This window comes from Palaemon carinicauda, chromosome 21, assembly GCF_036898095.1.
Source record: "Palaemon carinicauda isolate YSFRI2023 chromosome 21, ASM3689809v2, whole genome shotgun sequence".
Classification (NCBI taxonomy): Eukaryota; Metazoa; Arthropoda; class Malacostraca; order Decapoda; family Palaemonidae; genus Palaemon; species Palaemon carinicauda.
Window position 1 is genome coordinate 99162711 of NC_090745.1, and position 22500 is coordinate 99185210.

Below are 22500 nucleotides of genomic sequence, written 5' to 3' on the forward strand. Positions count from 1 at the left end.
AGAAATTTTAACATAAGAACATAAAAATCAAAATGATAATATAAATCAAATTCTGCGTTTGCGTTTCAATTATCAGAGAAGGAAGAGGTATGATTTTTCATAACAGAAATAAAGAATGAAGTATTGGCCATCTCATTTTAATGGCAATATGTATCATACGGTTACCTCATAATGTCAGTAAAAAATATGAAAATATGAAACATACTTTATTCAACTTGTAATTTATAGTGAATAATGATAAATTAAATTTGCCATTAATAATAAATGAGGATGAACTGGTATATTAGCAAGAAATTTAAATGAGCATGATCTCATATTACAAAAAAAAAAAAAAAAAAAAAAAAAAAAAAAAAAAAAAAAAGACTGCCTCGCCTTGTTAGTTATAAAAAAATCAAATAGGGATTACTCTACCTAGGTAGCACAAAAACAATTTTTAACTTTCGAACTAAAATCAAAATAAGAAGGAATCTCAGCTTATTAAAAAAACTAGTAATTAACATGTTTTAGGAGTAAAAGTAAATAAGGATATTATAGTAATACTGTATAAAATAAAGCCTGATTATCACTCTTTACTATCATGTATAAGGAACATTATGGAACCAAAAGAAAAGTCAAGGAATCTACTCAACTTATTAATAAACTGATTAACTTGTATAGCGAGTAAAGGCAAATAAGGACATAATATTAATACTGTATAAAAGAAAGCCTGATTATGTAGCCTTACTATCATGAATAAGGAACATTATGGAAAAAAAAAACAACAAAAGAAGTCAAGGAATCTACTTAGCTTATTAAAAATTGATTAACTTGTATGACGGGTAAAAGTAAATAAGGACATAATAGTAATACTGTATGAAAGAAAGCCTGATTATTTCGCCTTATTATTATAAATAAGGAACATTATGGAACCAAAAAAAGACAAGGAACCTACTCAGCTTATAAAAAAAAAAAAAGTCAAACAATTAACTTGTCTTACGAGTAAAAGTAAATAAGGACATACTATTAATATTTTATAAAAGTAAGCCTGACTATCTCGCCTTACTATCATGAATGAGGAACATTATGGAATACAGAAAAAAAGGGAATCTAATCAGCCTACTAATAAAATAAAGTAATTAACTTATTTTACGAGTAAAGGCAAGTAAGGAAATAATCGTGATACTGTATAACTGTATACTACAGTGCAACAATTTCTAGCCTTACTATCATAAAATGGAAGATTATAGAAAAAAAGAAGAAAAAAAATTATCCCACCTTAATAAAGAAAAAACTAAGCACTGTCACCTTACCTTATTAATAAAAAGTATATCTCAGGTCTGGTGGCGATTTCCTTAAACATGTCTATGAATTCCTGACTGTCAATCCGTCCGCGACATCCATCACTTTTCCCCATATCGAATTCCTGTGAGAGAGAGAGAGAGAGAGAGAGAGAGAGAGAGAGAGAGAGAGAGAGAGAGAGAGAGAGAGAGAGAGAGAGAGAGAGAGAGAGTCATTAGTAGAAATATTTGTAATATTGCATCTCAGTTAAAATTCAAAAAAGGTCTTTACTTTGGCTTGAAATTCCAGCTGAAATAAAACGACAAGAAAGTTATCACATGTAATAATAATAATAATAATAATAATAATAATAATAATAATAATAATAATAATAATAATAATAATAATAATAAGAAGAAGAAGAAGAAGAATCATAAACCGCACATACATATAAATGGGAAATAATTTGATGTGATCAAAGGCATCAGCTTAAAAAAAATTAGATGTGATTATTTTTCACCTATATTTTAGACTTACATGAAAGAGAGTCGGTAAACTATGCATATTATGTAATAGATTACTGACGCGTCATATGTTCAAATGATAAAAACCAAAAAAATAAAATATAAAATAAATTTCTACCGCAGAACACAAATAATAAAAAGGACGAGAAAATTCTCCCGAAGATAAATTAAAATATTATGATTCAGATTAGAACGAAAAATTAATTCAGGTTGGTTTTCGTTACCAGGTATAATTTACCAACCAGGCCTTAATTTGATAATTATCATCTTACTCCGGCACAAGGCTAAAGTCTAACCTTCCTATTGGGGAAAAGATTCTGGGCGAATATTGTACCGTACGTGTTTCATACACGCTCGTATACTGTAACGGTTTTGATTTTTTATCTCATCACTCGCTCTTCCCTGCACTGTTAAAGCCAACCTCTATAACCCTGATGGCTCATGATTAATTTTGCTTAGATTTTTGTGACGATCTTGCTCGTAAGTCATAGTATTTAAGCTTGATGCTTGTTTAATTATTTCTAGACTTCGAAAGTACAGAAAAAATATTCATCTACGTCGTAATAAAAATAACTGGAAATACTATTTTCAAAGGAAGGTACTTAAACTTGAGAAATATCTCCAGTTCATATGAAATGAAGTTAAAAACATAATGAACAGTGGAAAAGGCTCAAAAAGTTATTTCTTCAAGAGAAAATATAAAAATAATAATGAAAGACTTGGAAAATATTTTTTTGGGATAAGAGCGCAGGAAATATGTTAATGAAACATTCATCAGTAGAAAAAACTTCCAGATCTAATAACATCCTGTAATTAAAGATTTTTCATCCATATTCTTTCTTTTATTTTGTAAATAAGCTTATTTTTCCAATGTGAAAAGAGTTTTTACTAATATACACAAAAGAATGATACTGACTGCACGGTTTAAAATGTTAGTTAGTCTTACCTGTTTAATAAAATTGTTAGTTGAGGAAACGATTTCTAAAGCCCTTTTTAAAGATGTTTTCTGTGAACATCTGTTTTCATTTCTTTTATCCATCAGATTATCATTCTAACAGTCTACTTCGTTTATACTTCCCTTATTCGAAGAGGTATGTTTCTCGTGGTTGAGTATACACACACACACACACACACACACACACACACACACATATATATATATATATATATATATTTGTGTATTCACAATTATTTATACATTATATAACCTATATATGCTTCAATAATTATATTTTTTGCCCTATACACACATACATTTATATATACTGTATATATATATATATATATATATATATATATATATATATATATATATATATATATATACAGTATATATAAATGTATGTGTGTATAGGGCAAAAAATAATTCATTGAAACATATATAGGTTATATAATGAATAAAAAATTGTGAATACACACAAATATACATATATATATAAATACATATATATATATATACATACATACATACATACATATATATATATATATATATATATGGAGAGAAATAGAGAGTGAGGGAGATATGAGTAGTGGCTAAATATACATCAATATATGCATTAATCCATGAATATCAGAAAACAAGATCAACCATTTTCCTTTTCTACATAAACCCTAGAAAAATACCAAAGTCGCCCCGATAACCAGAGAATGATTTCTTGCGTGCAATGACACCGAGGTTGCAGGCTGTAGCAACAAGACAGCCAGGGACACCACTGAGACGTGCAACGAGCGTGCAATTCAATTTTCTTGTCAGTTTCTTTAATCTCTTCGGCTCAATGCAGGTTTGCGAAATACATCATGTGGCACGCAGACTCCCAAATTAATAAGCCTATTTATTTCCAGTTTCCTGGCTGGGGTTATAAAGTCTTATTGACTTTAATTAAATCTCGAACAATTTGGTAAATGAATATAGATATGTATGAGCACTTCACATACCGTGGAATAAATACCGCAGTTGATAATTATTGTAAATTATGTTTTAATAATAATAATAATAATAATAAAATTATTATCAATAACAACAACAACAACAACAACAACAATAATAATGATAATAGTAAAATTAATAGTAATAATAACAAAACCAACAACAATAATAATAATAATAATAATAATAATAATAATAATAATAATAACAACAAAAATAATGCCTCATTTATTTTTCACATAGTAAATAATTTACATATCTAAATTGAAATATGAAATGAGTACTCCCTAAGGCTAAGGATTTTAATCAACAAATAGTTTATGTTTAATTTTAATTATTCTCAATACAAAAATGAAAAAAAAGGTTTTTCTTTAATAATAAAAACGACTTATCAGCCGCCAGTTGGCCTCATTACTACTACTACTACTACTACTACTACTACTACTACTACTACTACTACTACTACTACTACTACTACTACTACTACTACTACTTATAATAATAATAAGAAGAAGAAGAAGAAGAAGAAGAAGTAGAAAGAAAGAAAGAAAGAAAGAAAGAGAGGAAGAAGGAAGGAAAGAAAGGAGGAAGGAAGGAAAGAAAGGAAGAAAGAAGGGAAGAAAGGAAGAAAGAATTGAAGAAAGAAGGAAAGAAAGGAAGAAAGAAGGAAAGAAGAAGAAGAAAAAGAAGAAGAAGAAGAAGAAGAAGAAGAATAAGAAGAAAAAGAAGAAGAAGACGAACTAGCTTGAACCCACCTGGAGTTTTTGTCTGACTCTCATGACTGTCACCTGAGAGTCAAGTCTTTTGATGAGTTTGATGCAAGTATTTTCGTCGATGAATCCTCCAGAAGAATTCTTGGAGGCGTTGTCAAACATCTCCTGAAGCCACGTTTCACGCAGCGTCTGCCGGTCGTTCACGGCGTCTGGGGCAGCTGCAAGAAAACAAAAATACTTGAAATTTCAGACAGTCATTCTTGGATTAACTTACGAGTTTGGTCTTTAAAGGTTTAAAGGCCAATTATGAATGGCAGAGGCAAGGGGCAGTGACCTTGCCCAAATTGCCCAATCAAACAGGACAATGCCCTAGAGATTGACCATATTAAACATTACCCATGATCAGCGTCCAAGCCCCCTCTCCACCCAAACTAGGACCAAGGAGGGCCAGGCAATGCCTGCTGATGAGTCAGCAGATAGACCTATAGGCTCCCCCAACCCTCCCATTCTTAGCTCACAAGGATGGTGAGGTTGCAGCGACCAAAGGAACTAACGAGTCTGAGTGGGACTTGAACCCCAGTCTGGCAATCAACAGACAAGGACGCTACCACCAGACCACCACAAAAGAAAAGTCTAACGGCCGATACGATAGGATATTGAGAGCTCATGTGGTAGGAAGGAATTTATCTTCCTGATGTTAATTTAACAGCACGAGTCACATTTGAATATGTAGTAATTATAAAGTTAGACATTACACTAAGCAATTTCAGTAGAAAAAAAAGAAGTATGTTAATATAAACCCCGCCCCCCCAAAAAAATGAAATATGTCTAGTGAGCTTTCGAGTTTAATATAACCTTTTATTTTCATGTAGCCCAGATAAAAGAGACAAAAAATAAACTTTTAATCCTTGGTATTTAAAAGATATGAATCTGCTTGCCACTAAATGTATCTAGCAGTGTGCTAATCAAGGAAATGTTTTATAGAAATTAAGTAGATGCAATTTCCTCATTGACAATATCTCGTCTTTTTTTGCCATCCCTATTACACATCTTACATAGCCCCAGACATTCAAACTATCAGGAAATAAGTTCGTGAGTTTAAGATTTAAACATATTGAAAAATTCATCTCTCGAACAAGCCTTCTCAATCATTTTTAAACTGATGTCTTAAATCACTGATGTCCAGCATGCATATACACTTAAAAACTTGAACTTCGACAACGTTACTGAAACAAAGAATTGCTTAAAAAGAAAAGTCTTTCATAGCTTCACATCAACAGCAGTGCAGTGATCATTTTTATATAAGAATAATAGTGTTCAATCTGCTCTCCCTCCCTCTCGCGCTTAATAATTTTGTGACCCCTTTTTTTCTAACACTTCTGCCAACCTATCGATCCACCACTTCTTACGCCTGTCTGTCTGTCTGTCTGTCTGTCTGTGTCTTAGACTTCCGAATTAAACATACGCACTCTCAAATATATATTAATCAAGAGGCAACACAAATAAAAACCCCTAAAAGAGAAGAGTTGAATAATGAACGAAAAGATGAAAGGAAAATTACTCACTTTCGAAAAGTATTTCATCAAAAAAATATTCTATATCTGAACAAAAGCACTATGACTGATGAACCGTTTGACATGAGTCAGAAATACACTCAAGGTTCCAGAGGTAATGAACAGCCATTAACAAATGGTAAAGATTTACATTCAGGGATTAAAAACCCGACTTCTTTTTTTCATTTCAAGACTTATTCTACAACAATAACTTACATTATTCTTGACATTTTTTTTTCTTATCTAGTTGTTCGAACTTTTGTGCCTTACAGGAAAGATAGAGGGAAGAGCAAGACCCCGGCAAAGTAAAAAGTATCTGGACAGCTTACTGGAGGATGTAAATGAGAATGTAACAGCTGGATAATTTATACAGAGAGCTAGAGACAGGTCCAGGTGGAGGCAATTGACAGCCCACGTCGAGGACATGGCACCTGAATTGAACTGTTACCCATAGATATATTTTTTTGGTTTAATATTAATTTTTAATTTTATGATAAAGTAATTTATAGGAAATATGGTTAATGATTTTTATTATGATATATGCTAGGGAATTATTATAAATCATGTAATTTCATGGACTACATAGTATATAAAATAATGTAAATATCCCGATTGTATAGTAGAATAATGTTAATTTGTAATTATATTTATTGAAATTTTTTAATGTAAAATTTGTGATCAATAAAAATCTATCTATCTATCTATCTATATAAGAATTTTATCAAATAGAAAATAATACTTACATTATTTAGGTTTCAAAGTTCATATTATATACACTTACACTAACAATTGTACTTCAAAAACATACTTCCATATAAGGGAAAATGTGTATCACATACTGATTATTTCTTCAGAGAATATTTCCGCTTTTCCATGAACGAAAACAGATATTTCCCAAGCGTTATCAAAATAATAACGACATTCGAAATATTACTTTTAAACTTTTATAGCATATTTTTGGAGCAGGTTTTCCTGACAGTCAATTTATGATTTACGCAATATATCGCCAACCGGTGGACATAGCAGTTAAATTCATAGGTTTTTATTTAAAGAAACCAGAAATTTATTTGTTTTTGTACAATAATTTAAAGGTCTATTAGGGGCGATGGTTAACTGGTTGCTCAAGATCTTTAAATTATATAATCAAATGATTGCGTTCAGTAAACATTGCAAATTACAGATACAGAGATATACACACACATGTATACGTAATGTGAGTATATATTTGCCACATGGTTTATCACCATTGGAGATGTGATGTCATTATGGTAAGGTCTTCAAGTTACTCGGAAAGTCTTTAGAGGTGAGGTTGCAGGCCCCATACCCCATGCTCTAACTCTTCTCACTCCCTAGGAGAGATTAGTTCACCAAACGTTCAGCTAGGCTCCAAAAGGCCCTGGAAGAGTTGGAAGACCCAGGCCTACATGGCTGAGGACTATGAAGCGCGAAGTAGATGATAATGAACGGGGAAGTATTGAAATAAGAGCTCAAGAGACGACTGGCGAAATCTAACCGAGGCTCATATATATATATATATATATATATATATATATATATATATATATATATATATATATATATATATATATACACACACATATATATGTATATATATACACATATATATATATACACATATACATTTATATATATATATATATATATATATATATATATATATATATATATATATATATATATAAAGATTAACTTATTAGCCTACAAAGTACTTGCTGCTAAGATTCATCTCGATAATGTTACTACTCTTTATCTAGGCCAACTTTACTCTTTCTCATGTATAGCGCTGAATAATCATCATCTCTTTCGTTCTGTAAATGCGCTTCAAAATAATATTTATTCGTCAGTAACCTCATACCCACGTCTAACTACACACAGATCCTAATATTTGCTTTTATGCTTAAATACTCACAAACACACACCACCGGTTTTTTTTTAAATTATCCTTGAAATTTGCACATTCCTTCAAAACGCCTACAAAATTTAATGTTTCTATCACCAACAACCACTTATTCTGTCCATTTGTATATTAATCTTAGTAACTTCTTATCAAATTCAGTTGTCTTCTCCAACTGAAAAAAAAATATTTTTCAAAAAATGTTCTTCAACCTGATAATTACCTCCAGACACTCTTCTTCTCAGCATTAAATCCATGCAAATTCTCTGCCTTTTACTCATTAAAATCGCGACTTAACACGACTTTTCGTTACCTGGTCTTTCCCACGTAAATTTATGAGTAATCCTGGGAACTGCCGGCTACGTCCAGCTATCAAACCCCTCTCAAAACACATTTCCAAGACTCACCTTTTTCATTCATCGAGGAAGCTTTTCACCCTTTTGCTTCTCACTCTTATTGAGAGAGAGAGAGAGAGAGAGAGAGAGAGAGAGAGAGAGAGAGAGAGAGAGAGAGAGAGAGAGAGAGAGAGTTGGAATATACTTGTTTAGTGTAAAAGTGGGAGGCTGAAGGTGCCACGAGTATGAGAACTGAAAGTGTCCAAGAGGCGTAGGTGTAAAGATGTCGGACAAGAAAAAGGGTCGTGAATGGAGCGTGAAGAAAATACAGAAAAAATAAAAAATCAATAAAATAATGCAGAGATTAATAACAATATCTAAATGTTTGGAAGGAGAAAAAAGTTGAAAATGAATATAAGTGTAAGCTCATGAGGATGAATGTAAGCAAGAAAGATACAGTAAGAATGCCAAAATAGATGACAGTATGAAAGCTGCTTACTCATTCATAAAAGTACTTGGGAATAAATGCAATAAATGACAGTAGAATAAAAGAGGTGAGTCAGAGAAGGAAGGAAGAAGAGTGTAGGTCAAGAGTTCAAAAGAGACGAGGAATGTCCATGAAAAGCAAAATTGGAATGTATGAAGAGTTTGTTAAGACACCTGCCTTATATGGAAGTGAAAATTAGCAAATACAAATGTAATAAAAAAGCTTTACGCTGTTAATATGATTTGTATGAGTGAAAAATGTTAATAAAACTATGAAAAGAAGGAGATAAAATTGATAAAAAGTATAGAATAGTGAGACAGGGGACGCAAAGACCTATGAAGTTATTTGACATACACTTAGAAAAACCGTATTCTTAATCGGAAATTCCCCGTAAAATTATACTGTTCTCAACCGTATTTCAGTAAAATACAGGCGACCATAATTTTACCTTACTTTTAGTATCTTTTACCGGTCAATATATCTGTTTTTAAAACGGTAGAATCCTGGAATAAATGCTGCCAGACATTTACAATTCTTAATGCAAACATCTAATAGTGTACGGAGAGAATGAAAGACGACAGAATGAAATAAAAAGATAAAACAACTTAGAAAAGACGAAGAGACCAGAGAAGACCTAAAAGGGATTAATAGTGAGTATGGGAGGGAATTGAAACAAAACCGTATTAGTGTCCAGGAGGAGCTTACAAAGTGCATCTAAAATAAAGGTGAATGACTTCATGTGTAAAGGGATTTGATGCATTGATGTTGAGTCTTTTAGGTAGTTATTTTAACATCTAGTCATGTGGTGGGTTTTCTTTGATTCACCAGTTAAAGGAGAACGCAAGGAAAATCTTCTTACACACACACACACACACACACACACACACACACACACACACACACATATATATATATATATATATATATATATATATATATATATATAGTGTATTTACATATGTATATAAAACAGACACACCAACACACACACACACACACACACACACACACATATATATATATATATATATATATATATATATATATATATATATATATATATATATATCTTTTAGGTAGTTTTTTAACATCTAGTCATGTGGTGGGTTTTCTTTGATTCACCAGTTAAAGGAGAACGCAAGGAAAATCTTATTTCTTACACACACACACACACACACACACACACACACACACACACACACATATATATATATATATATATATATATATATATATATAGTGTATTTACATATGTATATAAAACAGACACACCAACATATATATATATATATATATATATATATATATATATATATATATATATATGTGTGTGTGTGTGTGTGTGTGTTTGTGACCGGTTTTATATAACCTAAACCAATATTTATGTTGTTAAGAGGCTTCGAGAAAAACATGAAAAAATACTATGAAAGAACTCAATTTCAAAAGAACAACTAGGTAGAATTGTGAGTATTCTTCCGGAAGATAAATGTAAATTTTTTGAATTTGAAACTTTGTATTCCGATAAACCAGTGACTCAGACCCCAGAGTAAGTTTACAGTTCCGTGGTTCCAACGCTTTTCATATCTACGCTCTTTGCAAATGGCGCCATTGATCAATAATTCTACGCTTCTGTTTCTATTGCAGCTTTAGTTGAGACAGAGATTTATTAGGGTATCTATCCATAATTAGTAGACTAAAAAATCTCTCTCTCTCTCTCTCTCTCTCTCTCTCTCTCTCTCTCTCTCTCAGGCGGACGGGAGGTACTCTAGCATGGCGAGCCCGTCTTTCGTCGAGTTCCAACAACTACATCACAAAACGCAGATTTTTTTTTCTTTCTTTTACGACCGGTGAAAACCGGGGAGTTGAAGTGGGCCGGAGATACCCTCGGTGGTCTCTCTCCCGGAAATACTTAGAATAAACAGAAACGGAAAAGAGAATAGTAAACAAGACGCTACGTCATATAAACAACATAAACAACACCCCTCCACAGGCTAGACTAAACTGAGAGAGAGAGAGAGAGAGAGAGAGAGAGAGAGAGAGAGAGAGAGAGAGAGAGAGAGAGAGAGGGGGGGGGGGGCTCTGTTTGCTTTCTTCCATTCTTCTTCGTAATCTCTAAGGTGTGTCGTCTATTTGAAACGCACTTAGCAAGGATTGCATTTCTTGTTTATCATTCATCAAAAGAAAAGAGTGAAAGCAGCTCTGGAGCTGGTTTTATATTTGAGGAGCTATCTTCCCTTCCCGCAGAGACATTACAGCAAAATTATTTATTCTTACGATTCTTCATATCTGAATGTATAAGAAACATAATGTGATGTACTGTAGATATACTCTTAAACTATATAGTTCAATATGAAAGAAAATCATGGATATAAAGAAAGATATTAAAAGGAAGAGGAAATAGAATACGTAACCTAACTTCTCTATGTGCCTCCCACCAAAAGCCCAAAGGAAGAAGAAAACAAGAACAGAATTTAGCACTAAAGGAAAAAATATATCTACCTATCAAAGGATATTAAACTGTAACAGTTATGAAAATGTTAGCCATAGAAAATTCCTTAGCTAGTTAGTAGAGATATGCATAACTGGCTAAGACTAGGATATTCTAATATTTTAAGCCAATATTTTACAACCATGGCTGAAAGGAGAAAGTCCTCTATCCACACGAGGCAAAATAGTTGGTAAAGTTGAACGAGTTTGGGACGTGACAAGTTTGGTATACAACAAGACTTTAGTCTGACCTTTGAATTTAAACTATCTTAAAATATTGCTATGGTGCTAAAATTCAAAAAGTCCGTGTTTTTTTTTTTTTGTTTCTTAAGAAGATGGAAATCTTTTCAGCCCTTTGCAGATTTTATAAATAAGATCGCAAGCTTTAATTTATTTTGATAGAGTATATTCGGATACATGTTTATATTACGAGTGAAATTTACTTTTTAAGTGGCAATAAGTTTAATAATAATTTTTCGCAATCTCCCCATGCCGCAAGAGCCAATTTCTTTAGAAATTTAAATGCATAGTAATATCAACGTGTAAACGAAACTTCACTAATAATTATAGAAGCAACGACATCAATATTAACATCAATATTAACAGTTAAAAAAGGACTAATAAATAAGCAAAAATATAAAATTTTATGGTCTTGTTTACCCGAACAACGAGATTTAATTTCATAAAATGAAAGGCAGGACGCCATTGTCTCTGCCGAGATAAAAGCATAGGATCTTTATATTAACTTTTGACATTACAGACACAACGATAATAACGCGCCGTGAAATTGAATTCAATTGAAACCAAGATTCAAATATATCTAAATTCTCTTCCTCTTGTTTTGTTAAACTTTTTATAGTTTATATATGAAAGATTTAGGTTAATGCTGTTACTGTTCACAAATTATCTTATTTATCCTAGTTTCCTTTCCTCACTGGGCTATTTTCCCTTTTGAGGCCCCTGGGCTTATAGCAGCCTGCCTTTCCAACTAGGGTTGTAGCTTAGCAAGTAATAATAATATGGTAGATTTTTGCTGATTTCAACTAGGACTTAAAATAATGCTTGGAAACCCCAACCTTGAAAATAGGTACACATACATATACAGTTACTTATATGCGTAAAACATTCATAAGTAATAGATGATTTTCTTTATACCACATATATTCTACCTAATATACTTCTATTGTTTTTATTATGATTAAAAATCCAACCGTCGTATTCAAATTTATATACGATGCTATGATGACAACCATTTTGAAATGATGCAATTCGCCTGTCTAATATTCTTCTCTCTCTCTCTCTCTCTCTCTCTCTCTCTCTCTCTCTCTCTCTCTCTCTCTCTCTCTCTCTCTCTCTCTCTCTCTCTCTCTCTATATATATATATATATATATATATATATATATGCATATATATAGCTCCGCCTCAGCATCTGGTAGTCTAATAACAACAAGGTACTTAATTCATAACATTCGTCAACAGAGGTATGTTGGATTTATAGGAAACGTAACCATATACTTTCCACTATGGTCGATATATATATATATATATATATATATGAGAGAGAGAGAGAGAGAGAGAGAGAGAGAGAGAGAGAGAGAGAGAGAGAGAGAGAGAGAGAGAGAGAGAGAGAGAGAGAGAGAGTAATTTTCCAAAGTCTAACTTCGTGATCATCCACTCAAAACGCACAATCACATTCGCACGGCAGGATACAGGAGTCCTTTGCCCGATCACAAAAGCTCATTAGAGGAAGGACAAGAGCAATAGAAACTTGACATGACTCCAGTAAGAGCCTTTGGAAAACAACTGACACAGTGACACACTCGAGACAGTTTACCATAAGAAGTTAAGCAGAAGTTGAAAGCACGGAGGGAACTTGAGGCTCTTTTGCTAAAGTTTAGTGAGTGTGAATGGCCCTAAGATTTTTTGTTTTGCAAGTTTAGCAAAAAATATTCCATCAGAGGACTGACTTGCTTCTTTGTATTGTTTCGTAGTTCATTAAGACGATGTAAGTATGGTGGGATGTGGGCGGGGGTGTTATTGACAATGAGGGTAAGGAGTTATGTGGTCTTATTATCACAGAACCTTCAAGGAAATTGGTTTTAAAAATGAAATTATTATCACCAAATAATATAATGTCTTCGTGACCATCGACACGAAGAGAGAGGATTCATGGATATTCTGACAATTGTTACTGTCTTTGTGGAAGTTGGAATAAGAGACAGTTTCCTTTTTTCAAAGGGAAAAATATTAAATTATGAGGAGTAAACAACAACACCAAAAACCTTCTTTAATCAAATTTATATACTTAAAATACAAAAAAAAAAAAAAAAAAAAAAAAAAAAAAAAAAAAAAAAAAAAAAAAAAAAAAACGCTAGAATGAATAAAGATCGGAAAATTAAATCAGCGAAAAGAGAAAAAAGATAAAACAATACATTGACACAAAATATCATTTCATCAAGCAATAATTGAAGGAAACTATGAATTTCAAAACTCGCACTATTTGAAGAATTTCTATGATCATTATTTTGGAAGGAATATCAACATTGTAAAACTCCCTTCTAAATGGAAGAAATCTAACCATGGTCTAAATATTTCTTACGAAACACCCACTGAATTAGAAAATCTTCGATCTTTAATACCACCAGTCTAACACTAGGTACGGATTTGTTAAAATGTTAGTTAATTCAACAAAAACATAATTTATACAAGATGTGAAATGTTATCATTGCTCTATCTTTAATAATTACTAATCTATTAATTCAAGAAAAATTCTATATTTTCTTTGGTCAATGAGGTACCCCTTTCACAAGTTTCCTGCGAACCATAAGTTTAAATTCTATTGAATATTTTTACAAAATTGCAACTAACCTGGAAGAATACGTTATATTTCCGCATCCTTCTTCTTCCTTCACCCTTAAGACGACAGGTGTCAAGAAAGGGTAAAATTATCAATGTGACTTTAGTGACACTGGATTTTATTTCATATTTCTATCACCATTCATCTAAAGTAAAAAAAAGGGTGCATGTAAGTGCGCGCATCATCGTAAGAAACTAAGATAGTATAAACTGTATATACATAATTAGTGCATCCTGTTTTCATCAGTGTTAGAACAGTAGTAATATTTACACAATGCAGATCAATATAAACTTCAAATCCCGAAACCTACCACAAACCGACACGCCAGCTTCTCATGTTTACAAAACATGCTAATGAGAAGCCCAACAGAACAGGAGACCCAAAGTTTGCTCGAAATAGGTTTTTGATTATACCCGGCAGAAGGTTGCACCAAAATGATGTTTTTGAGCTCGGGAGTTACGGCCAGATTCGATAAATGAAGAAGAGTGAATTTGTCAATTTGCCTGTCACCATTATCATGTGTATCGTAGCAAATAAAGTTCCTGTTCGTGCCTTTATTATAATGGTGTTATTGCTCTTTTCTATTATTATATCACCAACTGATGAAACTCCTTTGGAAGAATTTGGCTGTAATTAGCTATAATTATTTGGATGAGAGAGAGAGAGAGAGAGAGAGAGAGAGAGAGAGAGAGAGAGAGAGAGAGAGAGAGAGAGAGAGAGTAATTTTCCAAAGTCTAACTTCGTGATCATCCACTCAAAACGCACAATCACATTCGCACGGCAGGATACAGGAGTCCTTTGCCCGATCACAAAAGCTCATTAGAGGAAGGACAAGAGCAATAGAAACTTGACATGACTCCAGTAAGAGCCTTTGGAAAACAACTGACACAGTGACACACTCGAGACAGTTTACCATAAGAAGTTAAGCAGAAGTTGAAAGCACGGAGGGAACTTGAGGCTCTTTTGCTAAAGTTTAGTGAGTGTGAATGGCCCTAAGATTTTTTGTTTTGCAAGTTTAGTAAGATAGATTCCATCAGAGGACTGACTTGCTTCTACGTATTGTTTCGTAGTTCATTAAGACCATGTAAGTATGGTGGGATGTGGGCGGGGTGTTATTGACAATGAGGATAAGGAGTTGTGTGGACTTAATATCAGAGAACTTTCAAGGACATTGATTTTAATAGTGAAATTAATATCACCAAATAATATAATGACTTCGTGACCATCGAAACGAAGAGAGAGGATTCATGGATATTCTGAAAATTGTTACTATTTTTGTAGAAGTTAGAACCAGAGATAGTTTCGTTTTTTTTTTAAAGAGAAAAATATTAAATTATGAGGAGTAAACAACAACACCAAAAACCTTCTTTAATCAAATTTATATAGTTAAAATACAAAAGATTTACAAAAAAAAAAACACTAGAATGAATAAAGATCGGAAAATTAAATCAGCGTAAAGAGAAGAAAGATAAAACAATACATTGATACAAAATATTTCATCAATCAATAATCAAAGGGAACTATAAATTTCAAAATCACACTATTTGGAATAATTTGTATGATCATTATTTTGGAAGGAATATTAACATTGTAAAACTCCCTTCTAAATGGAAGAAATCTAACCATGGTCTAAATATTTCTTACAAAACACCCACTGAATTAGAAAATCTTCGATCCTTAATACAACCAGTCTAACACTAGGTACGGATTTGTTAAAATGTTAATTAATTCAACATAAATGTTAGTTAATTCAACATAAATGTTATAATTTACACAAGTTAAGATGTGAAATTGTATTATTGCCCTCTCTAATAATTACTAATCTATTACTTTAAGCAAAATTCTATATTTTCTTTGGTCAACGAGGTACTCCTTTCACAAGTCTCCTGCGAACCATACGTTCAAATTCTATGGACTATTTTTGCAAAATTGCAACTAACCTGGAAAAATACATTATATTTCCGGATCCTTCTTCTTCCTTCACCCTTAAGACGACGGTGTCAAGAAAGGGTAAAATTATTAATGTGACTTTAATGACACTGGATTTTATTTCATGTTTATATCATCCTTCATCTAAACTTTAGATGAAGGATGATAGAAAGTAAAAAAAGGCTGCCTGTAAGTGCTTATATCACCGTAAGAAACGAAGGTAGTATAAACTGTATATAAATAATTAGTGCATCCTGTTTTCATCAGTGTTAGAACAGTAGTATTATTTATACAATTCAGATCAATATAAATTTCAAATCCCGAAACCTACCACAAACCGACACGCCAGCTTCTCATGTTTACGAAACATGCTAATGAGAAGCCCAACAGAACAGGATACCCAAAGTTTGCTCGAAATTGGTTTTTGATTATACCAGGCAGAAGGTTGCACCAAAATGTTTTCGAACTCGGGAGTTACGGCCAGATTCCATAAATGAAGAAGAGTGAATTTGTCAGTTTGCCTGTCACCATTATCATGTGTATCGTAGCAAATAAAGTTTTTGTTCGTTCATTTTTTGTAATGGTATTGGATCTTTTCCATTATTATTTCACCAACTGATGAAACTTCTTTGGAAGAATTTGGCTGTAAATAGCTATAATTATTTGGATGAGAGAGAGAGAGAGAGAGAGAGAGAGAGAGAGAGAGAGAGAGAGAGAGAGAGAGAGAGAGAGAGAGAGAGAGAAATAAGTTATTATTATTATTATTATTATTATTATTATTATTATTATTATTATTATTATTATTATTGTTATTATTAGCTAAGCTACAACCTAAGTTGGAAAAGAAGGATGCTATTAGCCCAAGTTCTGCAAATATGAACTTCCAAAGTTCTGCCGATTCAATTCCTCGATTAGGAAGCTCATTCCGCAATCGGGTCACAGTTGAAATAAAATTTATGATAGAGGCTAGACTGTTAGAATTAACTGCATACCTAGTACTATCTACAAGACGGCACAGTCTGGGAAGCTCTCAATATAAAGGATGGTCAGAATTATGAAAACTCTTATGCAATATCCATAGAAAACTAGCTGAAGGATGGTGCCATAGATTAGTATCCAAACCAGAATTGGTAAATTTAATAGACTGCAAATTTTCGTCCAACAAATTAAGATGAAAGTCAGCAGCTGAAGACAAGACAGGAAAGCAATACACTTAAAAAGGTAGAATGAAAGAATTGAAACATTTCTTCCGAATAGACTTCCTCAATAGGTAATTTTTTTGTGCAATTGAAGAAGAAACACTCCAAATGTGTATTGCAAAAGTATATTTGCAACTAAAAATCATACCTTACATTTTGAAGAGTTGTATGTAGTTAAAGAAACATTATCAATACAGAGACTTGGACATTGAGGAGCCACAAGAGTTTTGTTAGGATTCAACTTCTTCTCCCATAATTTGCACAATACACTAATTTTAGCTAGATCTCTATCTATGGATTCACCAACCCCATATCTACATTCATGAGACTGAATTGATGCCAAGAGGGCAGCATCATCGGCATATATAACGAGTTTTTTTTCTAGGAAAAACCATATATCGTGAGCATATTGTATGAAAAGTAATGAGTCAAAAACACCACACATCATATTACTATACCCACTATGGTGTCCTTCAAAAAAACTCATTGCAATTTATTGATTATAAGCTTAATAATGAGGTTAAGAAAAGACCCACTAACTCCCAACTGTGTGAGTGTGAAAATAAGGGCCTCATGATTAACAAGGTCAAAGGCCAATCTTACGAATTTCATAACCACAATCACGGGATTTATGTACAACACTGAAGATTTTAAGAAGGGCATCGCATTCTCCAAGGCCTTTGCGATATCAAAATTGCATACTAGGGAACAAATGATTACCTTTAGTATACTTATTTAGACGTTTTTCCATAAGAAGTTAAAAAACTGTAGATAATAGGGCAGTTATGGAAATTGGGTGGTAATCAACAGATTTTATATTCTTATCAAGATTGTACCATAATTACTTCTCTCAACATTTAAAACGTAAGTTTAATAGATGAGACGAGACGTCTCTCTCTCTCTCTCTCTCTCTCTCTCTCTCTCTCTCTCTCTCTCTCTCTCTCTCTCTCTCTCTCTCTCTCTCCCTTATTCCATCCTTTCCTTTAGAAGTAAAAAGAGAGAATAAAAGGGTTTCAAGTTCTCTTCAAAATATATATTGAGTTTTGAAATGAACATTTAATTTAGGAATAAACCAATGACTAATATAAATGAGCAAACAGTTTTGAGTATGCGTGTAAGTAGAAGAATGCACGTGTATACACATACACACACACAAACACACACACACACACACACACACACACACACACATATATATATATATATATATATATATATATATATATATATATATATATATATATATATACGCATGTGTCTGTAAGTTGTGAGTGTGCGAGAGCACGCACTCAATATTTACACATTTAGTTCCAGTCGTAAATAGAGACACTTGACCATTAAATGATGGAACATGGAAGTTTCCACCTCAATACTCGTAAGCACTATCACCACCTCCAAAAAGTTCTCAAGTTCATTCCCATTTATTTCTCCCAGTCATATGTATATTTCAATCTCCTTTCAATGAAGCCAGTCATTTGGGGCTCCTATACATAGTGGAAACAGAAAGGTAGGGCAAGTGTGCAAGTAATATTTTGTAAGTTACTTGCCTTATGGGTAACATATTACTTGTTGATAGATATAAGCTAGTCTTCAAAAAAAAAAAAAAAAAAAAAAAAAAAAAAAAAAAAAAAAAAAAAAAACCAAGCAAGTTAAAAGTAAAGGAAAGCTAATAGATATTGGTTTTATCTAATGGAAATTACCTCCTCTCCTCAGCACCACTTCCAGCTTACTTAATTTGTGTGAAGAGATACTCCGTCCAGCCTGTGTAATCTTATCACTGGATTACTGACGGGATAGTGTGGATTTTACATCTATTTTGTCTCAAGCGTCAAAGTAAGGCCAAAATGTTTTGACGACGAAAATAGCACAGAATGACATGCTTATTTTAGGCATAAAATCATCTTAAAATACATTTCTAATAATATTATGATAACAAATCCTGACTATCCTAGTACTTACAAAATAGTATGTTGTGAAAGAAAACAAAAATAACGATGCGATAACCTAAGACAACCTTTGACATTGAGTGGTATTTACAATGATTAACAGAAGTATGGCACGTGATGACGAAAATGGTCATTACACCAAGAGCCATGTTACAAATGAAAACTTGTAATGAACTTGAATTTGTTTCTAGAAAGCTGTATTCAATAATTTGCAATATGAATTATGTCAATACTCAGGAAACGATATAGGCATTCGAGGAAACCAAAAACTTAAGAGAGATCATGAAAACCCACAATTTTAATATCTTACCCAGCCCCTTAACCACAATTAATTTAATTTTGAGTATCTTCTTCTTCATATTATAATTGATCATCATGCAATATTTTGTACACATTTCGGGATGAATGTAGTTCGTTGGTACAGGGTAAGATAAGAGTACGGCTGTCTAAGGATACGGCTCCTAGGTTAGCTTAGGTGGAGGACCTTAGGTTAGGTTGGTTAGGTTAGGTAAGGTTAGGTTAGGTAGGAAACATTCGGTTAGGTGATGTTCTTGTGTCTGTAAAATGTGGTTTTTCGCTATGTCCCAACAAACTACAAAGCCTCCCACATTTCTAAAACTATTGACTGTATGATCCACTCTCGGAGACCGAATGAACAATTGGAACAACGCAATACATACAAAACAAACCTGCCAACACGCCTTACCCTTCTATAAGGTTAATAAGAGTTCTTTACATATAAGTATCTCTTGTAGAACAAATTAGCTGTGTGACAGCAATACCATCTGCTTATCATAAGTCAATACAGATTTAGTGTGTTTTTATGTGTTTTGGTTTTCTGGAACGAGCACACGCCAATGCATTGCTGAGAGGAATATTTAATCCAACAATATTAAGATAGACTCCTGGTACTGTGGTAACCTGTTCGCCTGTTATTCGCATAGCAGCAGATCGATCCCAGCCCAGGACTGTGAATTTACACTGTTTACTGGGGAGGTCATTGTTGTGGTTGGGCACCTCAGTGGGGGGTTGGGCTTGGCCGGCTGAGGTTCTCGTGAACATCTATTCTGATGACACTGGAACTGAAACCAGATACCTTTAACTGAGCCCTGAAATCTTAGAAGCCTATGTTGACAAGCCTCCCTAACTGGTGTTGTGGCAGACACGCCCGGCTGATGCATAGTTTTCCAAGTTTGTATTATGTAATTAAGGAATTACCTAATGCTCTAAGAAATACAGTAGTGTATCCCGAATTGCCTCAAAATTTACCTCTCTCGTATAAGGGTTTTTCTTTTGTAACATTTATCACAAACTCTAATGCGGCATCTAAGGCCAATTTCAAGTTAAATAGTCCCGCTTCAACTTTGGTGTTAGAATAAAGTTTCTTCTAGTTGCTTTACTGTCAGATTTTCTTTCTAGAACACTTTCATGTGGCTCTTTTTAACCTTTGTTCTGTTTTTCTTTTAAGAATCGTCCTTAAAGTCCTTTACCTCAAGAGTAGATTTCCGAATAATTTTGTCTCTATCGTGAAAATAAAGTAGTAAAAAAAAATATGTATATAATTTTACATGCCCCAGAGGGCTGTGGCCTCACTAACCGTTTTCCGACTACCATATTCTCATTTCTACAGTTTGCCAGTACAAGGATCATATATTTTATTCGGTAGAATACTGTCAATATCATAATACCGTGATACCGAATCTTTAACAGACCGTAGAGACGCACAGACGACTTCCACCTCTGGTGGTTTCAGGAATTACTATTTTATCCTTACCGTCCTCATGTGTACTTTCATGTGCATCCAACACATAAGTCCCTACACACACAAACACACACATTATATATATACTATATATATATATATATATATATATATACACACACACACACACATATATATATATATATATATATATATATATATATATATATATATATATATATATATATATAAATTTATATCCCTTTCTGAGTAGGGATATCTTAACGTGCTGAAGGAAGGGTTTGCGTATGGCCATGATCAGCGAAGCTGTACTATTCAGGGCCACCCATACTAGGTTAACTTGCTGTGAACAATTAGACAAAAGTCTCTCACCACCACCAATAAGCAGTGACTAGCGTGGTGAGGAAAACTGGCCAAGTCTCAGGCATGAAAAAGAACATGTCTGAGGTCCTTGTTCTACAGTGGAATAGAAAAGGCTGCATTTGTTGTAGTTGTTATATATACACATACACAAACACACATACACACATATATTTATATATATATATATATATATATATATATATATATATATATATATATAAATATATATATATATATATATATATATATATATATATATATATACGTATATACATATACATATATATATATATATATATATATATATATATATATATATATATATATATATATATATATATATATATATATATATATATAATGTGTATATTACAACCATATACAGTATATATACACACGTACACACATACAGTATACTGTATGTGTATATATGTACTGTATAAATACATTATATATATATACATATATATGTGTGTGTGTGCTCGCGTGTGCGTCTGTGTGTTTATAAGTGCATAACGCTATTCAAAATGTACTACTTCCCCGTGCGTCAATACTCGAGGAGCAAAGTTCTCGAGGAGCAAAGTAAGTGAACAACGGGTTTAATGTACCGTAGACTTTTCAATATATTTTCTTTTTCTACCCCCCCCCACCCCCCCCCCCTTTTTTTTTTTTTGTTGTTCTCGAGTTTTTCCTCATTTTATGTAACAGTGAATTCATTTTCTATAACAATGACGTCCAAACTAGAATTGTAATAAAAATTTCTAAGTTAAATAAAAATAGTAAAAAAATCGACAGTTATTAGTTAAAAGCGTATCCCTATCTGTCGTATAAGATGAATAACAATAAATTAATATATAGAACTATATTACATTTAAATATAAAATCAACTTCACTAAAAGTTCCTAGCCACTTAATAATGATTGACCATTGTTTATTTTCACTTCATGTATACTCTGAAACTCTTTTAACTCTGTTTTTTAGTTTAACAATTTTCTACCAAGGGGTCATTGTACGATGAACTGTCTTCCTTAGATTCCTCTTCTCCTTGTGCTATCGTCATCCCCATCTCTCACGTCCTTTCATCTTCTGGGAACAATTCTCCTTCAAGGCTGGACCTAAGTCTTTTTTTCTCCTGGTCTTTTTTTTTTTTTTTAGTTTTAGAAACTTTTAAAGGAACGCCTCTTGAGCAGTCCCTTTCTCGCAGGCGAAGCATGTGTTGCTTCTTTTATTCTTGTCTTTTTAAGTTTTTTTTTTTACATTTGTGTAGATTATATTTCTTCG

The 22500-nt window shown here is 32.7% G+C and overlaps 1 protein-coding gene across 3 annotated transcripts in view; it reads right to left on the reverse strand.

The window, feature by feature from the left end:
* Positions 1-22500, reverse strand: part of LOC137615345 (inactive phospholipase C-like protein 1) — a 1261629-nt gene that overhangs the window by 545977 nt on the left and 693152 nt on the right. For all 3 annotated transcript variants that reach the window (XM_068345149.1, XM_068345147.1, XM_068345146.1), the window contains exons 5-6: positions 4467-4642; positions 1290-1402 (exon numbers count right to left, since the gene is read on the reverse strand). In XM_068345149.1, the coding sequence (XP_068201250.1) occupies positions 1290-1402; positions 4467-4642 (289 nt within the window). The remainder of the gene's footprint in view (positions 1-1289; positions 1403-4466; positions 4643-22500) is intronic.